This window comes from Sebastes umbrosus, chromosome 18 (genome assembly GCF_015220745.1).
Source record: "Sebastes umbrosus isolate fSebUmb1 chromosome 18, fSebUmb1.pri, whole genome shotgun sequence".
In the NCBI taxonomy this organism is placed as follows: Eukaryota; Metazoa; Chordata; class Actinopteri; order Perciformes; family Sebastidae; genus Sebastes; species Sebastes umbrosus.
Window position 1 is genome coordinate 24775955 of NC_051286.1, and position 21207 is coordinate 24797161.

The following is a 21207-nucleotide window of genomic DNA, read 5'->3' on the forward strand; positions in this document are numbered from 1 at the left end:
CGGTTTTAAAGCTAGAGTGAAGATACCGGTATCTTATGAAACTAAAAAACCTAAGGAATCCATTGGTACCAACCGTGTCATACTAGCTTGTCATGACGGAGGCTAAATAACGCTCCAAAGTTACGCTAAATTTTGGCGAGAAAAAAACTGGCATGGCCATTTTCAAAGCGGTCCCTTGACCTCTGACCTCAATATATGTGAATGAAAATGGGTTCTATGGGTACCCACGAGTCTCCCCTTTACAGACATGCCCACTTTATGATAATCACATGCAGTTTAGCAAGTCATAGTCAAGTCAGCACACTGACACACTGACAGCTGTTGTTGCCCGTTGGGCTGCAGTTTGCCATGTTATGATTTGAGCATATTTTTTATGCTAAATGCAGTACCTGTGAAGGTTTCTGGACAATATCTGTCATTGTTTTGTGTTGTTAATTGATTTCCAATAATAAATATATACATACATTGCATAAAGCAGCATATTTTTCCTCTCCCATGTTGATAAGAGTATTAAATACTTGACAAATCTCCCTTTAAGGTACATTTTGAACAGATAAAACATTGTGTGATTAATTTGCGATTAATTGCGATTAACTATTTTAATCGATTGACAGCCCTTATAAATATCCTTTCATAAAAAATGCTGGGGATATAATTACATAACAAAATCTGTATGTGTATAGTAATACTTCCTCATAACAAAGCTGTTCTGCTTAAAATGATTCCAACCCTGTCGCTCGCAAAACCTTTGTCTCTCTCTTAAGAAACACTAAAAAAACTAGCTGAACACCAACAGCCAACAAACTGGAGCTCATTTTCCAATCCCAAAAACAAACAAGTTCCTGTTTCCACCCTACCTGGACTCTTTCCATCTATTAGCCCCACCCTGATGAACTCAGCCTACGCAAGGCCAGCTCACCTCCTACAACCGGCTAGCTAGAGGATTTACCCAAGTTGCCCAAGCATTATCTAAACACAGAAAGCTTCTGTCACTGAGGTTTAAAGGCTGTGAAGCCTCAGTAGACCGTGTTATGCAACCTGCTGTTCCCGACTGCCTGGATGGTCCAGAAAAGAAGCAGGGCGGTGTGATAGGAAAAAAGAAAGAAAAGAGAACCTATTCAAGGCCCCAACAAGATGAAAGCTGACTTCTGACCTCCGTGTGAAGGAGAATGAGCAAAAGATTAAATATCAAGTGTTGCCTTGTTTACTCCTACTTCAGATATTGATTTCCTATTTTCTGTCTTTCTGAGAGCCTAAGTTGTGCCTGTTTTTGATCCTCACCTGAGCTTAAACACCCAAAATAGAAATAAAGTAGGCAACACTATCCAATCGCCTCAGAAGCAGTGGAGTCATTTGGATTTGTGGTAACAACAAAGTACCACATTTGGGATCTTTACTCAATGAAACCGGATAGAAAATAAACTCTGTTTCTGAGGCAACGCTGCAAACCATTTCAAACAGCTGTCATGTCATCAATTACTAGTTCTTTTTTTATTTGGTGCTGCTCTCTCTCTCAATCTGCATCACGCTGCACCTCATGTCATTAGAAAAGCATGCTCGACCGGATGGTAAACTTTCTGATTAAATCGATCAGAACAACAAACCCCGTCTATAAAGGTGACCTGCGTTGATTTACTTTATTGCTCATGCCTTATATGTCTCCAGTCCTTTAAAGGGGGCGTATCAACATGGAAAAATCATAAAAGACCCTGGCCATTTTACGCTGCAAAAACCAAAAACACATTGCAGCCAAACCAACCTCTCTCCACCCTTCCCGCCTCAACTCGACTGCATGTGGCATGCCAGTTGCTGAGCTGCACGGTTTGCTAAACGAAGCGAGGTGGTGGTTTGGGAGGCACAAAGACTCCTTTGTTTTCCGCAGGGCAAGTCTAGAAGATTTTTTTTTTTAAGCAAAAGCAATTTCTGGTGGTTGTAACGTTCAAGAGACAAGCGACGTGAAGCGTGCTCTGCTGGGAAATAATGGTTGGAAGGGGACACGCTCCCCACCTGCATTCCTCAGCTCCATGTACAGTAGGAATACAGGTACATGGAGATGTATGTATACAGTATGTCCTGCTCACAGTTTTGGAGGTATTTACTGTTAAGTCCATGAGAGCACACACATTCCTGACGTGTTCTTAAAGGGGAACACCACCTAAATTAAGAATCCCAATATGTTATTCCCATGGCCTTCGGAAAGTTCTATCAATATTTGGGAACATGAGCTCCTCTCTCTCTCAAAGCCAGAAACCAGAGAAGTAAGTCTCAAACTTGTGATGTCATAGGGTATAAAGTCTGGAGCTGCTCCATAGACAATGAATGGGAGACTGACTTTGGGGACCAAAGACTGTCATCTTTTAATTTTGATGTCATCATTTGGAGCCAGAGTCTGCGCAGTAGTGATCGTGGGGGGGGGGGTAGAGCCGCAGTATCGAGGTCCCGCCCACACACACACGCCTGAGCCAATCATGAGCCAAGCACGGCCGCAGCTTGCTAGCGTGAGTCACCTAGCTGCTACGTTAGCACCACAGTACCTGTTTGGATAAAACGACACGACAACTAACCGTAATATCTCTATAACTACATTTATGATCTAATTGACACATGTTCTATCACAGTGGTTCCCAAACTTGTTCACATCACGGACCCCTAAACTGACAGAAATTAGACCACAGACCCCCATTTGATATAAGATTTTGTCACAGGGCCTCCCCATCTGATAGGATTTTTGCTCTTAGACATTCTATTACAGAAAGTGTATGAAACCCATGACCATAATAGTCATACATTCTGTCATTGTGTTACTTATGGATGGAATTAAAGTTATAATAAATTATTCCCCTTTTTGCTGGCGTGCCTGGGCCCCACTTTGGGAACCACTGTTCCATTACACAGACTCTTGGCGGCTACGGAAAGTTAAAAGTTACATCTCCTTTCTCGTACAATTCCAGGGTCTCCGGCTTCGCAACTACTGGTGCCTTCAAATGAAACTCGTGAGCTTGTGTTTACAACACGGGAAGTCGTGTACATGATATGCTTGACGTTCAAGTGATTAAGTCATGAGAACACCGCTGCTAAGCAACGGCAATATTAACGTTACTGTCGGAGTCTAGAAGCCACAGAGGCTAACGATTTAGCAAGCCAGTAAGTGGGTAACATAATGCAGGAAATGCAAAGACATTATGACTGGATTATCAACATTTTCCTCAGATTTATAAAATTACGAAGAATTACAATATATGACTAAGATTACAATATATTCACTTACTATGTACCGAAGAATGAATTTCCAAGGCCTCCGCCATTTCTGACAATGTCAACAAACACGTCATAACTCGTGAACTCGTGAATAATGTTTTTATAGCATCAAATAACTTATTAAAACCAAACTTAACACTTGAACATACATTAGCGTGATACCTAAGATGACAGAAACCATCTTTAGGAGAAAATTTGAGGTGTACTTTGACTTTTTAGTTTGAACCATGTCCCATCCACTAACACGGAGAGGGTGGGGTTTATGACCTATACTGCAGCCAGCCACCATCACTTTTGGGGAGCTGTCATGTCGTCCATCTTTATATACAGTCTATGTTGTAGGCCCATGAAATGCTTGTTTTCTTTATTATACCCATATGAGCTTTAAGGCATGGTCATAAATGCCCGAAAGCAGACGAGCGACCATTACCAATATTTTTGGACCGTTTTAGACCATAGGAATAACATGGATGAATTTTGAAAATGGCGTAGTTCCCCTTTAAGCCAACAATTGACAAAGAGTGCAGCCGAGCGCCCAAAAGCAATCCCTTCTTAACTAAACTTCTGCTGCCACTTTGCTGCTACGACAAGGTCGGCATATTCTGTCATCCTAAAAAAAACAAAAAAACGAGATATGATGTCTAAAGCAGACTGGAAATAAATAGAACACGCTTTTATCACCACTAAGACAGACTACTGCAATCGACCTTTTCTTACTTTACCCAATAAAACTAAGGCAGCGTTCAGACTCACACGAGCACTGCTTGGAAAAATGCAGCATCCTCGTTCATTTCAATGAGACTGTCTGTGTGCCAGATCAGGGGGCTTCCAGCAAAAAAAGAAATAGCAGGGTTTTCGGGAAAAATGTTGCAATGTATTGTGACAAAACACTGCATTGGCCAATCAAATACATGTAAGCCCGCATTCCTGGTAAATGTGAGCGCTGTATTTCCACTGTTTACCTCATGATCTTGGCAGCAGACGATCAACTGATTGCCGCCATGATAACTCTACACAGTGTTTTAGCGTCTCAACCTCATCTATAAATAGGGATGCCCTGCCGCAATCCTTTAGATCAGTACTGGTGCCGGTCCTTATTAAAAGGTGCCAAATACGAGTTTGGGAGCATTTCTGTTGCCTCCGCATGGCCATCAACATGTCGGCTGCTACGCTCCTGTGACCGACGGCGTTATCAGCTGTAACCACCGTATGAGAGCAGTGCAGAGCAACGGTCGTGCGCTAGCCAGTAGGGCACGCTCACGTGCAGGAACATGCACTAACAGGCATGCACGGCCGGCCCTGCGATGTAAACAAAGCACAGAGAAGCTCTGATTACAACAAACATACAGAGGGAGAGAGACTTCATTCTCTGCTCAGGTAGGCATTACTCTATATCTTTACATAGACAATAGTTGTTTAATGCTATATTAATGCTCTGGTTATCATAGAGAGCACCTTTAAGTAGAAACGTCAACAATCCAGATTAAACATAAGCTCATTTACAGCAATAAGCTAATGTACGTAAATCTGTTGGGGGGTTGTTCTGAAACTTTGCATAGGTGGCAGTGCAATACATTTTATTACGTTTAAATGTGCTAAATTCAAAATTCACAGCTATTGCCTTCACACAGCTCTCAACATCGCTAAAAGTGCAAACAGCAACAGTGCTGACAGAGCTAATAGTGTTAACCAGCGCGGCCAGCGCGGCTATGTCAACAAAGCACGTAAAAACTTGAATGGTGGGAGAGAGACTTCATTCTCTGCTCAGGCAGATAGACAACTATATCTTTACATAGACAATAGTCGTTTGCTGCTGTATTAATGCTCTGAATGTCATATAGAGAACCTCTAGCAAAACTTAAAGGGTAACGGCTCAAGAAACTGACTCAAGGACTGACGTTACATCTCATTAACAATTAACTTTTAGCAACTCGGGTTTAAAACACTTGTGGAGGAGCAACGTTGTTTAGTGTGTTTCCCTAAAGTGGACATTCTGGAGTATACAGTATTTCATTGTCTGAAACACTTTTATCTTTTATTGCAGTGCTGTTTTTGTTCTGAACGCCCAATGGAAAGATTAGTGGCGACCAATGCAGCCTGATCAAATACTTTGCATCAGCTCATCTCTGGTTTGTCCTTGAATTGAATTACACACATCAAAGACTATGCAAAAAAACACTGCACTTGCAGAAAGACAAAGAAAAACACAAACATTTTCAGAACACTAACTGGTCTTGATACACAGAACCGCAGTCCCACTCCACTTTTCAAGCCAGTGTACCACATCGTAATTCATTTCCTCATAGCAGGTTTCTCAATCCATCTTTGTAAAAAGCTGAAACCTGACACTGAAGCTTTTCTGTCCACTACTGTACTGGTTAGTAGGCCTAGTAGACATCAGTAGATAATGAACATTTGTTAGCATTCACTGTTTACAAAAAGGAAACACGCCCCAGCAGTGCTTCTGTCTGCTCGCCCCAGGAGAGACTGTCATGGTTTGATTTGATTATTCTGGAGAGGAATGCTGCTAGCGCCACAACAAAAATGCATCTCATCTTATTTTCTATTTCCCCGCAGAGCAGATACCAAAAGCAGACCGACTTTTCCATCATCGCAGGCTTCTGAAAGGGACGATTGTTCTGTCAAAGTTCAAAAGACGAAGCAAATCAACAGTTTGAGCTTCTCTGCTTGTGTGAGTAACACAAACACCGAGTAAGAGCTCTGTAATGTTGCGAGCCTATCCTTAAGGGTGAAAGAAAGTCACGGTTGAATCCGTGACAACACCTTTTAGTGACTCATTGTACACAATATAGATAGTCACCATACTGAAAAGATTATAATCTAAAAAAAATGTGAGCTCTGAAGCCATCTGAAAGTCAGACCCTGATCAGAGAAACACAGTGAATACGTGTCAAACCCATGTCAGCAGCCAGGTGTGCCAAAGTTGTACACTTTCTAAGTGGATTTTATCCAGCTACACGGAGCCCCCCAAGACCTCTAGGAGAAAAAATTTATTAATTCGTTCCCTCGAGTTAGTGACTCGTTCCCTCGAGTTAGGTATCTCGTTCCCTCGGGTTAGGTATCTCGTTCCCTCGAGTTAGGTAACTGGTTCCCTCGAGTTAGGTAACTGGTTCCCTCGAGTTAGGTAACTGGTTCCCTCGAGTTAGGTAACTGGTTCCCTCGAGTTACTTCATAGTGCACTTCCTTCCATAGTAAGGTAGACAACGAGCTACAACTTCATTTTGATCAACACATAACATTTGTCTCTATGTGCAGCCGGTGGTGAGACGAGCTGTCAGGGACCGTCTACAAAGTGCAACGCCGAAAAGAGAAAAATATTCAATAAATTCAGTATTATACAGTGTAGTACCACCAAATTTACTTCACACATCAATGATTTCCTCATAGTTGTACTACAACACTTAGTTTGGAAAAATATGCTTTTGCATAATTTAAGTGAATTTTTAATGGGAAAAATATTCAATAACTTCACTTTAATAAAGTGTAGTGTCACCAAAATGTCTTAATTAGTTGAATAAGTATAATCAGGAAGAGACCATTGATGTGTGAGGTGATTTTGATGGTACTACACTGCATAATACTGAAGTTATTGAATGTTTTTCTCTTTTCAGCGTTGCACTTTGTAGACGGTCCCTGACCACTCGTCTCACCGCCGGCTGCACATAGAGACCAATGTTATGTGTTATGTGTTGATTAAAATTAGGTTGTAGTTCGTTGTCTACCTTACTACGGTTAGAAAGAGACGTCGTTTGTGTTAAAACAACGTTTCTGTTATGAGTTATTGATCCAGGAAGTTTGAATCTGTCAATATCTTTCCAACTTTACCGAAGTACATCATCTAGAGGGGCGTCGTACATCAGCAATGCGTGGACTGTCAGGAATGATTGGAAGAAGTGCTCTATGAAGTAACTCGAGGGGATGAAATACTGACTCAAGGGAACGAGTTAATAACTTACTATCGTTACTATCAAAAGAGCCATTTTTGGCCCAAAAAATAAATAAAAAAATCTGTCTGGAGCCGCAAAACTTATTTGAGCCTCATAACGAAGGTAACACCGCCTATTAAGTCTAATGCAGTGAGGACTAAAGTGCAAACGAGAGGCGGGACATTGAAGAATCGTCTTGAGGAGATTTGGCTGGAAGCTCTTTTCAGCAGGAGCTTACAGTGTGTTTGTTCTGGAAATGTCTTTCAATTACTTTTTTTGTTGTTTGCTAATTTTTCGCTGCAGAAAGCAACCAAATCTGTCCACGCACTATTAAATTCTCCATTTTCTTCTAAGAATTTTCTTTTTTTGGATTTAGAAACCAACTGTAGCTGGGGAAAGTCAGGACTAGCCAACACTATTGAGGATTGGCAAAATTAGAGGATAAGTGACGGGCCATAGACGCACGCAGGCTATGACACACAGTTTAGTTTACTGAAACTTATTTTATTATTCAGTGTAAAGGTTAGGGATGCACCGATCCCACTTTTTCAGTATGCTACACATTTTTGCAATTGGAGATTTAAGAATCACTCCAGGCCTACAACAATGATTAATTAAAGTTAAAATGTTAAAAAAAGACCATTACTCATTTCCATATTATTTTTTTGTCAAAGCCACAGGGAGCCACTGGAGAGGGTCTAAAGAGCTGCAGGTTGCTGACCCCTGGTCTGGAGGAAACCAGCCTGCAGACTTGGGGATTGAAACTAAACAGGCTTGAACACGCAAAACCAGCTCCTTTAAGCTCAGTCAAAACAGTTCCCCCCCCCATGACTCGAGTTAAAAAAACAAAAAACATGTGGCTTATTGCTGGCAAAAAAGAGGAACTGTGAATATGTAACATCTTGTCAGCTGTTGAAAGTCCAACCAAGGGTGAAATATTAATGTGCAGCTTGTGGTTATGAAAATACTCGTATATGTTAAACTCCAGCCGGTTTGCTCGGTGTTACTGAGAGTGTTTGCACAGTGTCAGTGACAGCGTTGGCACCATATGGCCCGTAGCATGCTTCCAGGTGAACATGTTACACTGGAAACCAGAGACCCTTACATAACAGCCCAGCAGCCTGTCAAAGGGGCCACATTCTTCCTGTAGCTGCAGTATCTGAGAGGACTGGCTGAGTGGCATGCTGACTAGCCCTCAGGCTGCACACCCCCCCACACCTCCACCACCACCACCAACACCACAAATACTACAGACCCAAACTCAAGTGCTAGCTGGAAGCCATGTGAAAGTCTTATACAGGGTTTATCACAAAAACAAATGAGTTATTCTGTTAACCTTGTGGTTCGGTGCTATATTATATATATATATATATATATATATTTTCTTTATTCATAATAATTTAGCAACAATCAGAGGCAAATCCATTTTTATGAAGCCCCTTACATGCATGTTGTCTTCAACTATCAGTTTAAAGCTAGGGCTGGTAGTGTTTTTTGTTTTATTATATTTGTTGAAATTCTCATTACATCCTGACAGCGATCAATGAATCAAATGCTCTGACAAAAAAAAAAAGGTGGTATCTGTAGCTGTCGCAGAACTCTAATAAGCCCGTCCAATCATCTTGCATAGGTAAAAGTTTTTAATATATCACAATTCTTTTTTTTTTTGATGAAGTAATAAAAACATCCCCTCTGAGGAGAGAAAGAGTTCCTTTTTCAACTATTTGATCTTCTTGTATGTATTGTGTGTGAATTCTAAAAGCTGCATCTCTACATCACGAGCAGGATATTGAGGAGTGTTACATTTAGAGGATAATGAAGTGTAAAGCTATAGCTGTCTCTTTGTTTATTCACAAGCTTAATGCTTCACTCAATTACAGCATCTTGATCTACACATCCACCATGGGCAGACAGTCAATGGAGCATTTAACATTCCTTTATACAGCACTGGTAGTTAAACAAATACAAATGAAAGAAACAGCCGGTCCAGTAGTCCCATTAAAAGATAATATGTACCACACAAGAGAGAGCTACATTCTCTAAATGGAATACTTACCTGACAGCCACTTTACAAATCAAACTATCATGTGTTTTCTTCTCACTACCGAAATGAACATCAGTGAAAAGTGTTTGAATAGTAAATGTGTGAACTCTCAGTGGATATCTTGTGTAGAATCTCAGCAGGTAGTTGTAAAGGAACAGTTCACATTTAGTTTAGTTTTGCAAATGAATACGCTTACAGTATATTCTTCTTCCTGGGAGTGAGATGAGAAGACTGATACCACTCTCACATGTCTGTGCGTTTAGTAAGGAGCTTGCATCAGGACGTTGTTAGCCTAGCTTAGCATAAAGGCAGGATGTATTAGGAAACAACAAGCCTGGCTCTGTCCTAAGTTGTAAAATACACCTATAAACATAACTGTAACAGGAAGACGTATAAATACCACAACGACATTCCACTTGTCATGAGTACGCATTTAAGCCTCTTCGTGAGTCATTTGTATGCTATGCAAACGTCCAGAGTTAGGTTTAGGCAAGAAAACCACTAACTTAGGATCAGGCAAAAAAAAAAAACACTTAGTTAGGGTAAGGGAAAACGTCATAGTGGGGCTTAAAATAAGTATGTAAACTTAGATACGGAGATACTAAAATACGTACGAAAATAACGGAACCCAACTACGGAAAACACGTCACAAACATCAATAAAAAACATGTGACAATCGTCATGTGACAAACATAACAACGGTCTCGAACACGGGTCTCCTGCTTAAAAGTCCGCTGTTTGTTGGGCCCATCCACCCACCATAAGTGGTCTTTCCTGCTTTTTATACTACGTCACTAACTCTTACCGTAGCATTTATACGCGGATGCGTTTACGTTGTCCTCAGTACAGGATACATGGCGTACAAATGACACGCGGAAATCAATAAAGGCGTACTCATTGCGCGCTAAACGCCTTGCGCATTATCGTGGCATTTATACGCCTTTTCGTGTGAACAGGCTGATAAAAATGGTCTTATTTATACTAGTTTTCTCGTTTGTCTAACCTGCGCACAAACAGAAAAAAACAATCCGAACTACCATTTTTACATTTCTGCCTGTGTGGATTAGTGCGGATTAAACAAATGAGACACAGCCTGTTATAATTAGTGATCTTTAGGCACATTTTTTCCCCTTGGAAAGGACCAGGCCAGCTGTTTCCAGTCTTTACGCTAACCTAGGCTAACCACGTCTTGACTCCAGACATGTATCTGCTCATCTCAGTCTCAGGAAGAAAGCAAAGTAGAATATTTCGCAAAAGTGTTGAACTTTTGATCGAAGGCCTCAGAAACAAGAAAGAAGTTGCAACTTACGGCGATTTCCCTACAGGCAGACATCGATATTCCGGTGCCTTCTATTTGTTTCAGTGCGTACTCCTTCTCATCATTCCTGTAGAGAAGAAAAGAGAAAATGGGAGCAACATTACTAGAGATGGCAACGATTTTCTTTATCAGCGGCCTTTTCAACATCAAGTGCTCTGTTGTTGCCTGGAACTCTGCCCTGCATGAATTATTCCACCCTTGATGCAAACACAGATGCTCAGGATTAGGATCAGGTACACACTGGCTTAGCAGCAACTTTTTGACTATGGCTGCTCTTCTGTTTTTACTCACTGGCATTTGCCCTTGTGAATCACATTTGTGCATGAATACCAGTTCATAAGTGAAATGTGAGCCAGCAGGGTGGAACGGTGGAAGCAGACAGATATTGATTATTTGAGATAAGCAGCGTTCCGGCGTATGAAACACAGCCTGAGCAGAGAGCAGCGGAGAACCGGCGGCTAAAAGGAAACTATTTCTATTGAAAACAGTGAAAAGAGGCATGATTAAAATGTAAACACAATATGTGGACTGCATCCAACAACAACAACTTGATTCAGCGAGCAGCCCGCGCAGATCAAACAGGTCCCAGTGGAGCCAAGATCAAACCCACTTCAGCCTAATTTGCGCTGGAGATGGTCATGGATTAAGCGGGGCTCTCAGGCACACTTCTCTAATACTAATTAAGCTGCACAGATGCTCAAATGAGCTCATAACATTTAATCATTTAATTCCTCATATGAATTTAGTCAAATTCACATAATAAAATAGTTGCTGTGCAAAAGCTCCTCCAACTTAATCCTCCAGGTATTTCAGTTTACAACAGGTCCGAGTCTGCTCTCTTAAAGGGGAACACCACCTAAATGAAGAATTCCAACATGTTATTTCCATGGCCGAGGAAACCTCAATAAATATTGGTGAACATGAGCTCCTCTGTCAAAGCCAGAAACCAGAGAAGTGAGTCTCAACCTTCTGACGTCATAGGGTATAAAGTCTGCAGCTGCTCCATAGACAATGAATGAGAGATGGAAGCTGTGTTCCTATCCATAGTGTAGCCGACATAAACAGTAGTCCCTACTCCCAGTTCAGGGAAGATCAGTTAAGAGAACTTCCCTCCACAAAATTCCTCCATTCAGAACACCCTGCACCCTGCACGTCACCAATGCAGACATTACCATGTGTTGGTAACGTCAATAACTCGGATACCTGTTGCTGCTAGTGTGGAGAAATTTTACACAACTGAAAAAAATGTGTTGAATATCTTCTGCCGGGGCCCTGAATTAATAGTTAGATATCAATAATATTAACGTTAAACTCAGCAATACTCAGCGACCAGCGAAGTCTCCTGAGCACAACGCCGGCTGCGGCTTGAGTGCTTACAGCAGCTAGCATAGCCTTCGGCTAGCGCAGCCCTCGGCTAGCGCAGCCCTCGGCTAGCGCAGCCCTCGGCTAGCGCAGCCCTCGGCTAGCGCAGCCCTCGGCTAGCGCTCAAGTGAGGAACAATGACTGATGGGTAATCTGGCTTGTCAACCTGCAGTTTAGTGAAGAGCCGTTGCGTACTAAATAGCATGTTAGTATGGAATTTCGGACGCAACCTCAGTGTCATCTAGAACATCTTTCCCCATTCATCGTCCATGGAGCAGTTCCCCACTTCATACCCTATGACGTCGCAAATGTCAGTTTAAGCACTCTAGTACTCTTTTCAGATTGTGGAGAAAGTTGTTCATGTTTACTAATATTTTAGGATTAACATGGATGAATTTTGAAAATGGGCGTAGTTCCCCTTTAAGGCCTGACACATGAAGCCAGTCTGATGGCTGCGTCATCTCGCGTACTCCGCTTAAAAGTTGTATTATTATATATATATATATATATATATATATATATATATATATATATGTATATATATATATATATATATATCGGCTGGAGCCGATCCCAGCTGACATTGGGCGAAGGCGGGGTAAACCCTGGACAGGTCGCCAGACTATCACAGGGCTGACACATGGAGACAGACCACCATTCACAACTACGGGCAATTTAGAGTCAACAATGAACCTATCCTGCATGGTTTTTGGACTGTGGGAGGAAGCCGGAGAACCCGGAGAAAACCCACACTAACATGGGGAGAACATGCAAACTCCACACAGAAGGATATACTGTATATATATATATATATATATATAAAATTGAAAATTTGCTTAAACAGTTGATTATTAAACATTGATTATCAAAATAGCTGCCCATTCATTTTCTGTCCATCGGCTAATCAATTAATGAACTAATTGTTCCAGCTTTTGAACACATCTCAAAGTCCAACGGACAGGAGATGACTCGTCACCGGTATTGTACTCAAAAAGAACATCGCAAAGAGAGATACGAAACCAACTCTCACTGTATGCTGAGAATAATGTTTCATGTGGCTCTGTAAAGTTTTGCTTTGCATTTTCAGCTCGTCGTCTTGCTTGTGGAAGAGAAAGTGATCGCAAAGCTAAACATCCAATCAGAGAGCTCTGTCTCACTGACTCCCTCTGATGCTGATTCAACATGCTGGAACAGCTGCTAAGAGATCCAACAGTGGGGGGGGGGACACACCACATGATCTACAGCCACACGCAGACAAACAACAACCCGACGGGTAACCGTCGCCCCGGTTGGTCAGAGCCCTTTAGCCCACTGCATACCTCTAGTGTGTGCCAGCGACACCAGCAGCACAAGCCTCTGAGATAACGTCACTGCGGTTTGCGCGCAGTCCCATCATGACTCTCTGAAAACTTGGACCGCTGTGGTCTGCGGATGCACTGGTGGCTGGCTCTTGGTGTGCACTATGCAACGCCAGCACCATAAACCTATGCTTAAAAAAACCCACCAGAGACAAGCAGCACTGCGACTGTCTGAACAAAGTTTACTTTGGACTGGAACAGACGACCCAACGTTGTGTGTATTGTTATAGTACACCCGTAGTAGACCGTACATGACACATGGACAGGGCCCAAATTTAAAGAACTGAATTGAGAGCGACTAAACTTGAAAATATTGTGCAATAAATTTGTTCAGTTTCTTTGTTGTTGTCATTCAAAACAGTCATTCATTCTGCAATGTGAATGTATATTATTCATATTTCATGGTTATCAATAAAATTATTCTTAAATAATAAAAAAAATAACATTATGTCCAAACAAACTGATTTGATGTATTAACCACATGTGCTGCTATCTTCAACAATTAAAGGGACAGTGTGTAGGATTTGGTGACATCTAGTGGTGTGGTTGCAGATTGCAACCAACTAAGTACCCCTCTCTGCTCACTCCTCCCTTCCCAATAATGTTGTAACGCCGTTCGCTTTGCTCAGAGGCCATCCATACCATAATATCAATACTTTAAGAGCAGGATGTCAGACGGCAGCTGGCGGCACCACGGTTTTGCACTCTGCGGCTCACGTTACCGCAGTTTCACAAGCGTGTCGGAGAACTACGGTGGCCTTCAGGTAACGTAAAAATGTGAAAGTCTCTCTCTAGAGCCAGGGTTTGGTTTGTCCGTTCTGGGCTACAACAACTCTCCTGATAAAAGTGCACAAACTAGTAGGGGTGTAAGAAGATATCGATACAGTATCGTATCGCAATATTATGTTTTGTGATACAGTATCGATTCTCAAAAACACTGAGTTGATTTAGAATTAATAGCTTGCATGCAAAGATTAACACAGTCAATAGTTGATTTAATTTGCATATATATGCGCCCTCTCAGTGTGTGTGCCCTCTAGTGCTATGACGTTGGATGTTAAACTTTTTTTACTCTGATTTTTTGCATATATACCATGACAGTTTTCCTTAAGTCAGATTTAAAAAAATCGCAATACATTGAATCGTAACCCCTGTATCATGATACGTATCGTATCGCCAGATTGTTGCCGATATACAGGCCTAAAAATAAGTAAACTCCACTAGTCGTTAGCACATGCATGTCTGCAGCAGAGAGATGCACACACTGGTGCTTGTGTTTATCATCCTGGCTCTTACATGAGCACATTTCCAGATTGTATGCATATGGAAACACTCCATCTTTAAAGGTCCCATACTGTAAAAAGTGAGATTTTCATGTCTTTTATATTATAAAGCAGGTTTAAGTGATATATAAATACTGTTAAACTATCAAAACACTCTATCCATGCAGATATACACACAGCCCGTATTCAGAAACTGTGCGTTTGAAACAAGCCAGTAGGATTTCTGTCCATTTGTGATGTCACAAATCTACAATATTTAGACCATTTCACAGTTTTAAACGTAAACATACTAAATATGTCCTAGTTTATTTCCTGTTGCAGTGTATGTAAATAACATCAGCTGAAAGGATATAAACATGGACCCAAACTGTTTCCTAGCAACGCAATTCCGTTGATATGCGCTAAAGTGGAGCGTTTCAGACAGAGCGTGAATACAGGTAGATTCAGACAGATAGTGTGAGAAAAATAATGTGTTTTTTGAACATTAAAGCAAGTAAACATGTTCTAGTAGAAACCCAAAATACAAGCATGAACCTGAAAATGAGCCTGATATGTCCCCTTTAAAACACTGACAATACATCTTCACACAGGGCATACTTCCTTTTCCTGCCAGCTGGTACAAACTGGCTAAAGTTGAATATTCCTTAAGCCTTAGGTGTGAAGCCAGCAAACATTAAAAATCATGCATGTGTTATAATTCATTTCTAGAGCTTTATGCACTGGGGACAGAAAGTGGTTTGCTGCCTTTCAGTTTTCACTTAAATAAGCCTTACAGGTTAAGTTCTCTGGGAATATGTGATGCCCTCCGTCCCCAAGGCCTCGCCTGCAGCCTCTGAGATACAGTCCAGGCTGACAGCGGCTACGCTCCACATTCCACTTTTAGTTGTATCGTTTATTTTTCCATGGACAGACACAACCACAATGTTACATGTTACGAGCAGTAGTATAGTAACACAGTATTTAGGTGAAGCAATGTGTTTGTCGAGGCCAGAGCTTTGAAACTAAAAAAAGTATTTTCATCTCCGCAGTCAAAGTGGAGTTTCAATTTCTGGAGTAAATCTTGCTTTCCTTTTCAGTAGTTTTAATTAAATAATGGCTGCAATCCATCATGAATGTTATTAGTTGTACCTGTGCTTTACTAGGGGTGGGAAAAAATGTACGCATCACGATTTTGAAATTAATTTTTTTAACGCTATATTTGCTTCATTTGAGTCTATACGGAGGTAGAAGGAAGTTACCGCTTTTATTGTTGTAGTCAGAGTAGATATTTCCAAAGTAAAAGTCCCTAGAAGTGTATGATTAAACTTTTTCCCATGGTCTAGTGTTAAAAAAGTTAACAAAAATCACAATAAACCGTAATATCGAATCGCAATACTTGTAGAAACGCAATACATATCGAATTGGCACCCAAGTATCGTGATAGTATCGAATCGAGAGATAGGTGTATCGTCCCTGCCCTATGCTTTACCTTCTTTGATAAGACATCATAAGACATGTCATATTACCATCAATGCACTGGGCTATTCCCATCACAAACAAATAGCTACAAGCTACCGCTACAGTATTAGCTACTTCCCTTTGTTCTTAGGACAGTATAACTGAATGTACAGGCAGTCTGAGAATGAATTTGAAAGAGCCGAGAGGTTTTACAACACCTGCATGAAACAATAATGAGCTGAAGTAAAAACATTATTGACAAGATTTTCCACCAAACTGTCTGAATGTTTTAGCCATCTCACTGTATTTCTCCTTTTATTTGTTCAGTATCTTTTAAGGTAGCCTTTAGCTACACTGTACCAAATCTATACCACCCTTCAGGATGTTATGACCTCACAGCATTAAACACAGCTCTCAGGATTACCGCCTGCCCGTGAACTCAGCGTGACCTGCCCCGTGTTCACTTTTGACCTCACGTCACATCTCTATTATCCAGTTTTGTGGAGGTGAATAAGACACTGCCTGCAGCCCTGACTCAGCTTTACACCTCAGTGAGTCAATGATGAATAGAGGAAAGGCTTATCTGAGGTAGAGTCATGTTGCTTACAGTAAAACACTAAAGATATGACAAATGCAAATCAGATAATTCATGGCTGGACCAATCCCACTTTTCCTTAATTCTGGATATTGACTGAGTACTGAGTACTGATCTTTCCTCATGTTACCTTTAATGTTACCTACCTTACACTATATTCTATGTGTAAGATAACATGTAACTAACCTGATCAGTCACATCTGGCTGATACCCTTTTAGGATCGGGCAAAATTTTAATGATATCTAGGGTTGTCCCGATTCCCGAATACCATTTTGGGAAAGTGCTGCTGCCGCATAACTGTACACACACGCACCTCTACACATAACACAGTGTTGTGGGATTATTCCTTATTTCATGGGCTATTTGGGGATTTATACATTATTATTACATACTTTTATATTAAAAGATTAAACAAAAAATGAAGCATTCGAATACTGATTTGGAAGTCGATTACCAAGGCAACAGTCGAAGCATTTGGGTCAGCCCTAAGGATATCGTAGGTTTATATAATTATATTGTTACAATATTATAACAACAGTGACAAAGATTGGATGTGGATTGGTCACATCTGGCCAATATCTGATGATCCCTGTAACAAGGTCAATAAAGGCACCAAAACCAATCTAGAATCAGTGCATCACTACTTCAGACGTCGTATTTTGTTTGACCAGCTGCCAAAAAAAAAAAAGATATATGTTTTAAATTATGAAGGGAAGAAAATAAAGCACTATCCCCCTGATAAGGGCACTGCTTACACACCATTTACTTTCCAAGCTGTCCGGTCAGAGTTTGGCAAATTTCAGTATTGCAGTGGGTAGAATTGGAGCAAATATGATTTTAAAAAAGTTTTTTATAAAACGGTCGCTATATCCTGACAGTAGTGCATGAGACAGGTAACCTGAAAATGTTCTTCTGTGTCCTCTAGTGCTCCTAACGTCATCTGCAAGATTTCACAGACCGGAGGAAATCAATCAGTCAGAGCTGATCTGGAGTCTGCCGTCCAGCTACTGTCTATGAGAGCCACGAGTCAATCACTCGCAAACTCTGATCAAACAGTCAAACTAGGCAGCGCTGATCAAACATTAATCAGTATTCTGTTACTGTAATGCCTATTTCTCTCCTCAAATGTTTTCAGAATCATCTTGTAGTGTACTGTTTGGCTGTAAAATGAGAAAGTTTGTGACCCGGCAGCCATGTTGAGACCTGTTGAGGAAATATCAAGCACCGCCCACCAGCCAGTGCACATCCAATAGGAACGCTCTCTCACTCTGAAATGACCTGTTATTGGCCAAAGTGGGCTAGACTTTCTAAAGCCTGAAAACAGAGCCATGAGGAGGTGCAGAAGTCTCTCAGAACAACTTGAGTTACAATATGCTGAAAGGTTATTATGGGATTTTTGTGCCCAATGATGCCAAAAACATTCTGAAGCTTTAAACATATTTAACTATTAAAATCAAACTTCACTGTCGAGTATTATTGTCAACTGGGGGATTTGCCAAGTGTGCTGTATAGCAACAACCAGTGACGCTGCTGGCTGTATAGTAGGACAGAAACGTGAGAACATCATTTGTCCATCTGTACTGTTGCTTGCTATGTGTACATTGTATTCCCACGTGCTTCGCACTGTCACATCGCACATGCATGACAGTAACAGTGTAAAGGACAGATTGTATTCAACTGGGAGTCTTAAAAAAAGTTTGTCAGTGCACGGTGCTGCAAATGGGGAAGTAGCTGGTAAGACGCTGAAATGTCGCGTTTAACGACCAGTACTAGTGCGTGTTTGGCGGGCTGTCTCCGTTTGCACCGTAAAGACGACACCCGCCAAAACACCAGTAGCACCTAGTAGCTGCTTTACGGTGTTGTTTTGGGGGGGTGGTAGGGAGGAAGAGGAGGAGGAGGAGGGAGAGGAGGACAGAGAGGAGGAGGAGGAGGACGGTGGTGAGTGAGTGAGTGCGTTACATGAAAACAAAAACACAGAGCCACACAGAGACGCGGGTTATCGCTGCTGGGAGGTCCACATCTAGCACCCCGGTTAACACACAACCACCCCGGTGCCCGGTGAACATGCACCGTGCAGTCATCTCCCTGTCAGTATAAACAACAACACCGTCCACGGTTCTCTTACCCGTCTTTGCGCTTAGCTTTATAAACGTGCCCGTAGGTGCCTCGACCCACTTTGCAACCTTCATATTCGAACAGATCTTCTACTCTCTCTCTCTCCGCCGACAGCTTTGTTTTGAAGTCGTAATCCATTTCAACCCATAAATACGTCTTAATTTACAATAAAATAAAATATTAATTATTACATGCATTAATTAAATAATCTGCTCGTTTTATTCCCCCACCATTTCCTTGTTTGGGATTTTGGTCTGCTCCGCTTAATGTTCACTGGCTCGTTGACGTTTCTAATTGGCGCGCAGGGCACGCTGGGAAAGGTAGTTCTGTTGAGTAAGACGCCGCGGTTCGTCGGTAGTGAAAGGGGGAAGTAGGAAACTACAACCCGCGTTTCTCGCTGCGGTTTGTTGCACTTTGCGTACTCACGAAACGCTCATGAACAGTGGTTTGGGTTTCATAGTGTACAAACACGGCTGGTCGTTTCAAAGAATATACTTTATAGTCTTTATTCATATTTAGAAATATGTGTATGATGCCTAAACAGTTAATGGTGTTAATGTCAACAGCTAACATACTTTATATCTTAACAGAAAATATATAAATTTAGGTTCCTCTGAAAATATTGTTTTATTTTCAGATAATGTTTAAATCAACACAGAGAAATTGCTACCGCCCTCTTGGCATCTTCATTTTTTTATTATTATTATTATTAGTATTAGTAGTAGTAGTAGTAGTAAATAGATAGATAGATAAATAGATAGATAGATAGTAACTTTATTGATCCCAAGGGAAATGCAAGTTTACAGCATCACATAACAAAAACCAGATATAGAAATACAAGGAGATGAAGAAAACTGTTAAAATTGAATATAGTGCAGGGTAACAGCTGTGATACATGACTATTAAAAAAGTGAATATAGTGCAGAAGAGACTGTTAAAAATGAGTGTAGTGCAGTGTAACTCCAGTAGCTTAGTGCACTGTATGTAGTAGTAGTAGTAGTAGTAGTAGTAGTATTTTTCATGAATGGCAATTTCCAAAGCAGGATATACCACAGATGTTTTGTTCTTTATTATTTGGTTGCTAAACGGAGTTACTTATAGACATGTGCAGTTACAATGGTACTATATAATGCCGATACAATGCACATCATAACAAAATCCCATTATTTATTTTTACCAACCGGCTGAATTTATAACACATATCTCTATTCTGTCTAATAATATTAATTTCACATATAAAAACATTGTACATTTCTTTATGTCAACACGGAGTGCAAACAATAGTGAATGCATTACAACGGTACATAGCAGGAATAAAATATTCAAACATGTAATACATATGTACACAAGCAAGACACACCTCAGAGAAGCACTTGTTTACATGGAAATTTGCCTAAACATACCCCTCGGCACAACACAAAGCACCTGGGTCAGTCCTTCATGCTGGTAGCCATCAGGCTCCACAACCAAGGCTGACCTTGGTTCTCATAGTTCATATGAGGACTTTAAGAACTTTAAACATGCACTATCTGCAACCATCTTGGACTCTAACCACTGGCGCACTTTACATTTACTTTACACTATACATCCTATATTCCACTTTATAGACTGCACATATGTACATATTACATTTATTTACTGTACATACTACATTTATTTATTGACGGACTGCACACACACTATGTTCACCCATTCACTCTGTATCTTTTATATCTCTATTATGGTTTTTATAATTTTTGTATACCTTTACCTCGCCTGTGTTTCACTCTGTTTGCTGATGTTGCTGCTTTGACACCTGAATTTCCCTCCGGGGATTAATAAAGGTTCATCTTATCTTATCTTATTAAAATATAGTACTGTATTGTATGCGATATATAGGTACATTTTCAAAATTCAGGTAAATTCTCAGTTGCGGGCCCTAGTCTGTGGAACAAACTGCCTCTTCACAGCAGATCTGCTCCCTCTACGGAGTCTTTCAAAGCACAGCTCAAGACCCACCTCTTTTCTTTGGCTTTTGAATATACTTGAATTGTGATTACTAATTGGCCTTTTATAATGCTCATTATAACAGTCTTTTACTCATGGATTTTATCTTGGTCTCTGTCTGTAGATGTGTGTGACTTTGTTGTCTGCTCTGTTGACCTGTTTTTATTCTGCCTAAAGTATTTTGGTCAGCTCATGTTGTTTTAAATGTGCTATAGAAATAAATTTGACTTGATTAAATAGTCCCACATTTTCAAATAGGGACTATTTCAAACAATAATGAATGCATTACAACGGTACATAGCAGGAATAGAATATTCAAACATGTAATTCATATGTACACAAGCAAGACATAAATCAGAGAAGCCCTTGTTTACATGGAAATTGGCCTAAACATATCTGAGCATTAAAATATAGTACTGTATGTATGCGATATATAGCTAAAAAAGTTTTCAAATAGGGACTTAAATGCACATCAATTACTGAGATATAATTATAATATCCTT

General features: G+C 40.7%; 1 protein-coding gene across 1 annotated transcript in view; it reads right to left on the reverse strand.

Moving 5' to 3' along the window:
* cdk19 (cyclin-dependent kinase 19) overlaps positions 1-18985 on the reverse strand; it is a 72299-nt gene extending 53314 nt beyond the window's left edge. Inside the window, 2 exon segments of the mRNA XM_037751736.1 lie at positions 10559-10634; positions 18729-18985. Of these exon segments, the coding sequence (XP_037607664.1) occupies positions 10559-10634; positions 18729-18856 (204 nt within the window). The 5' untranslated portion in view covers positions 18857-18985.
* Positions 18986-21207: the final 2222 nt, after the last annotated feature.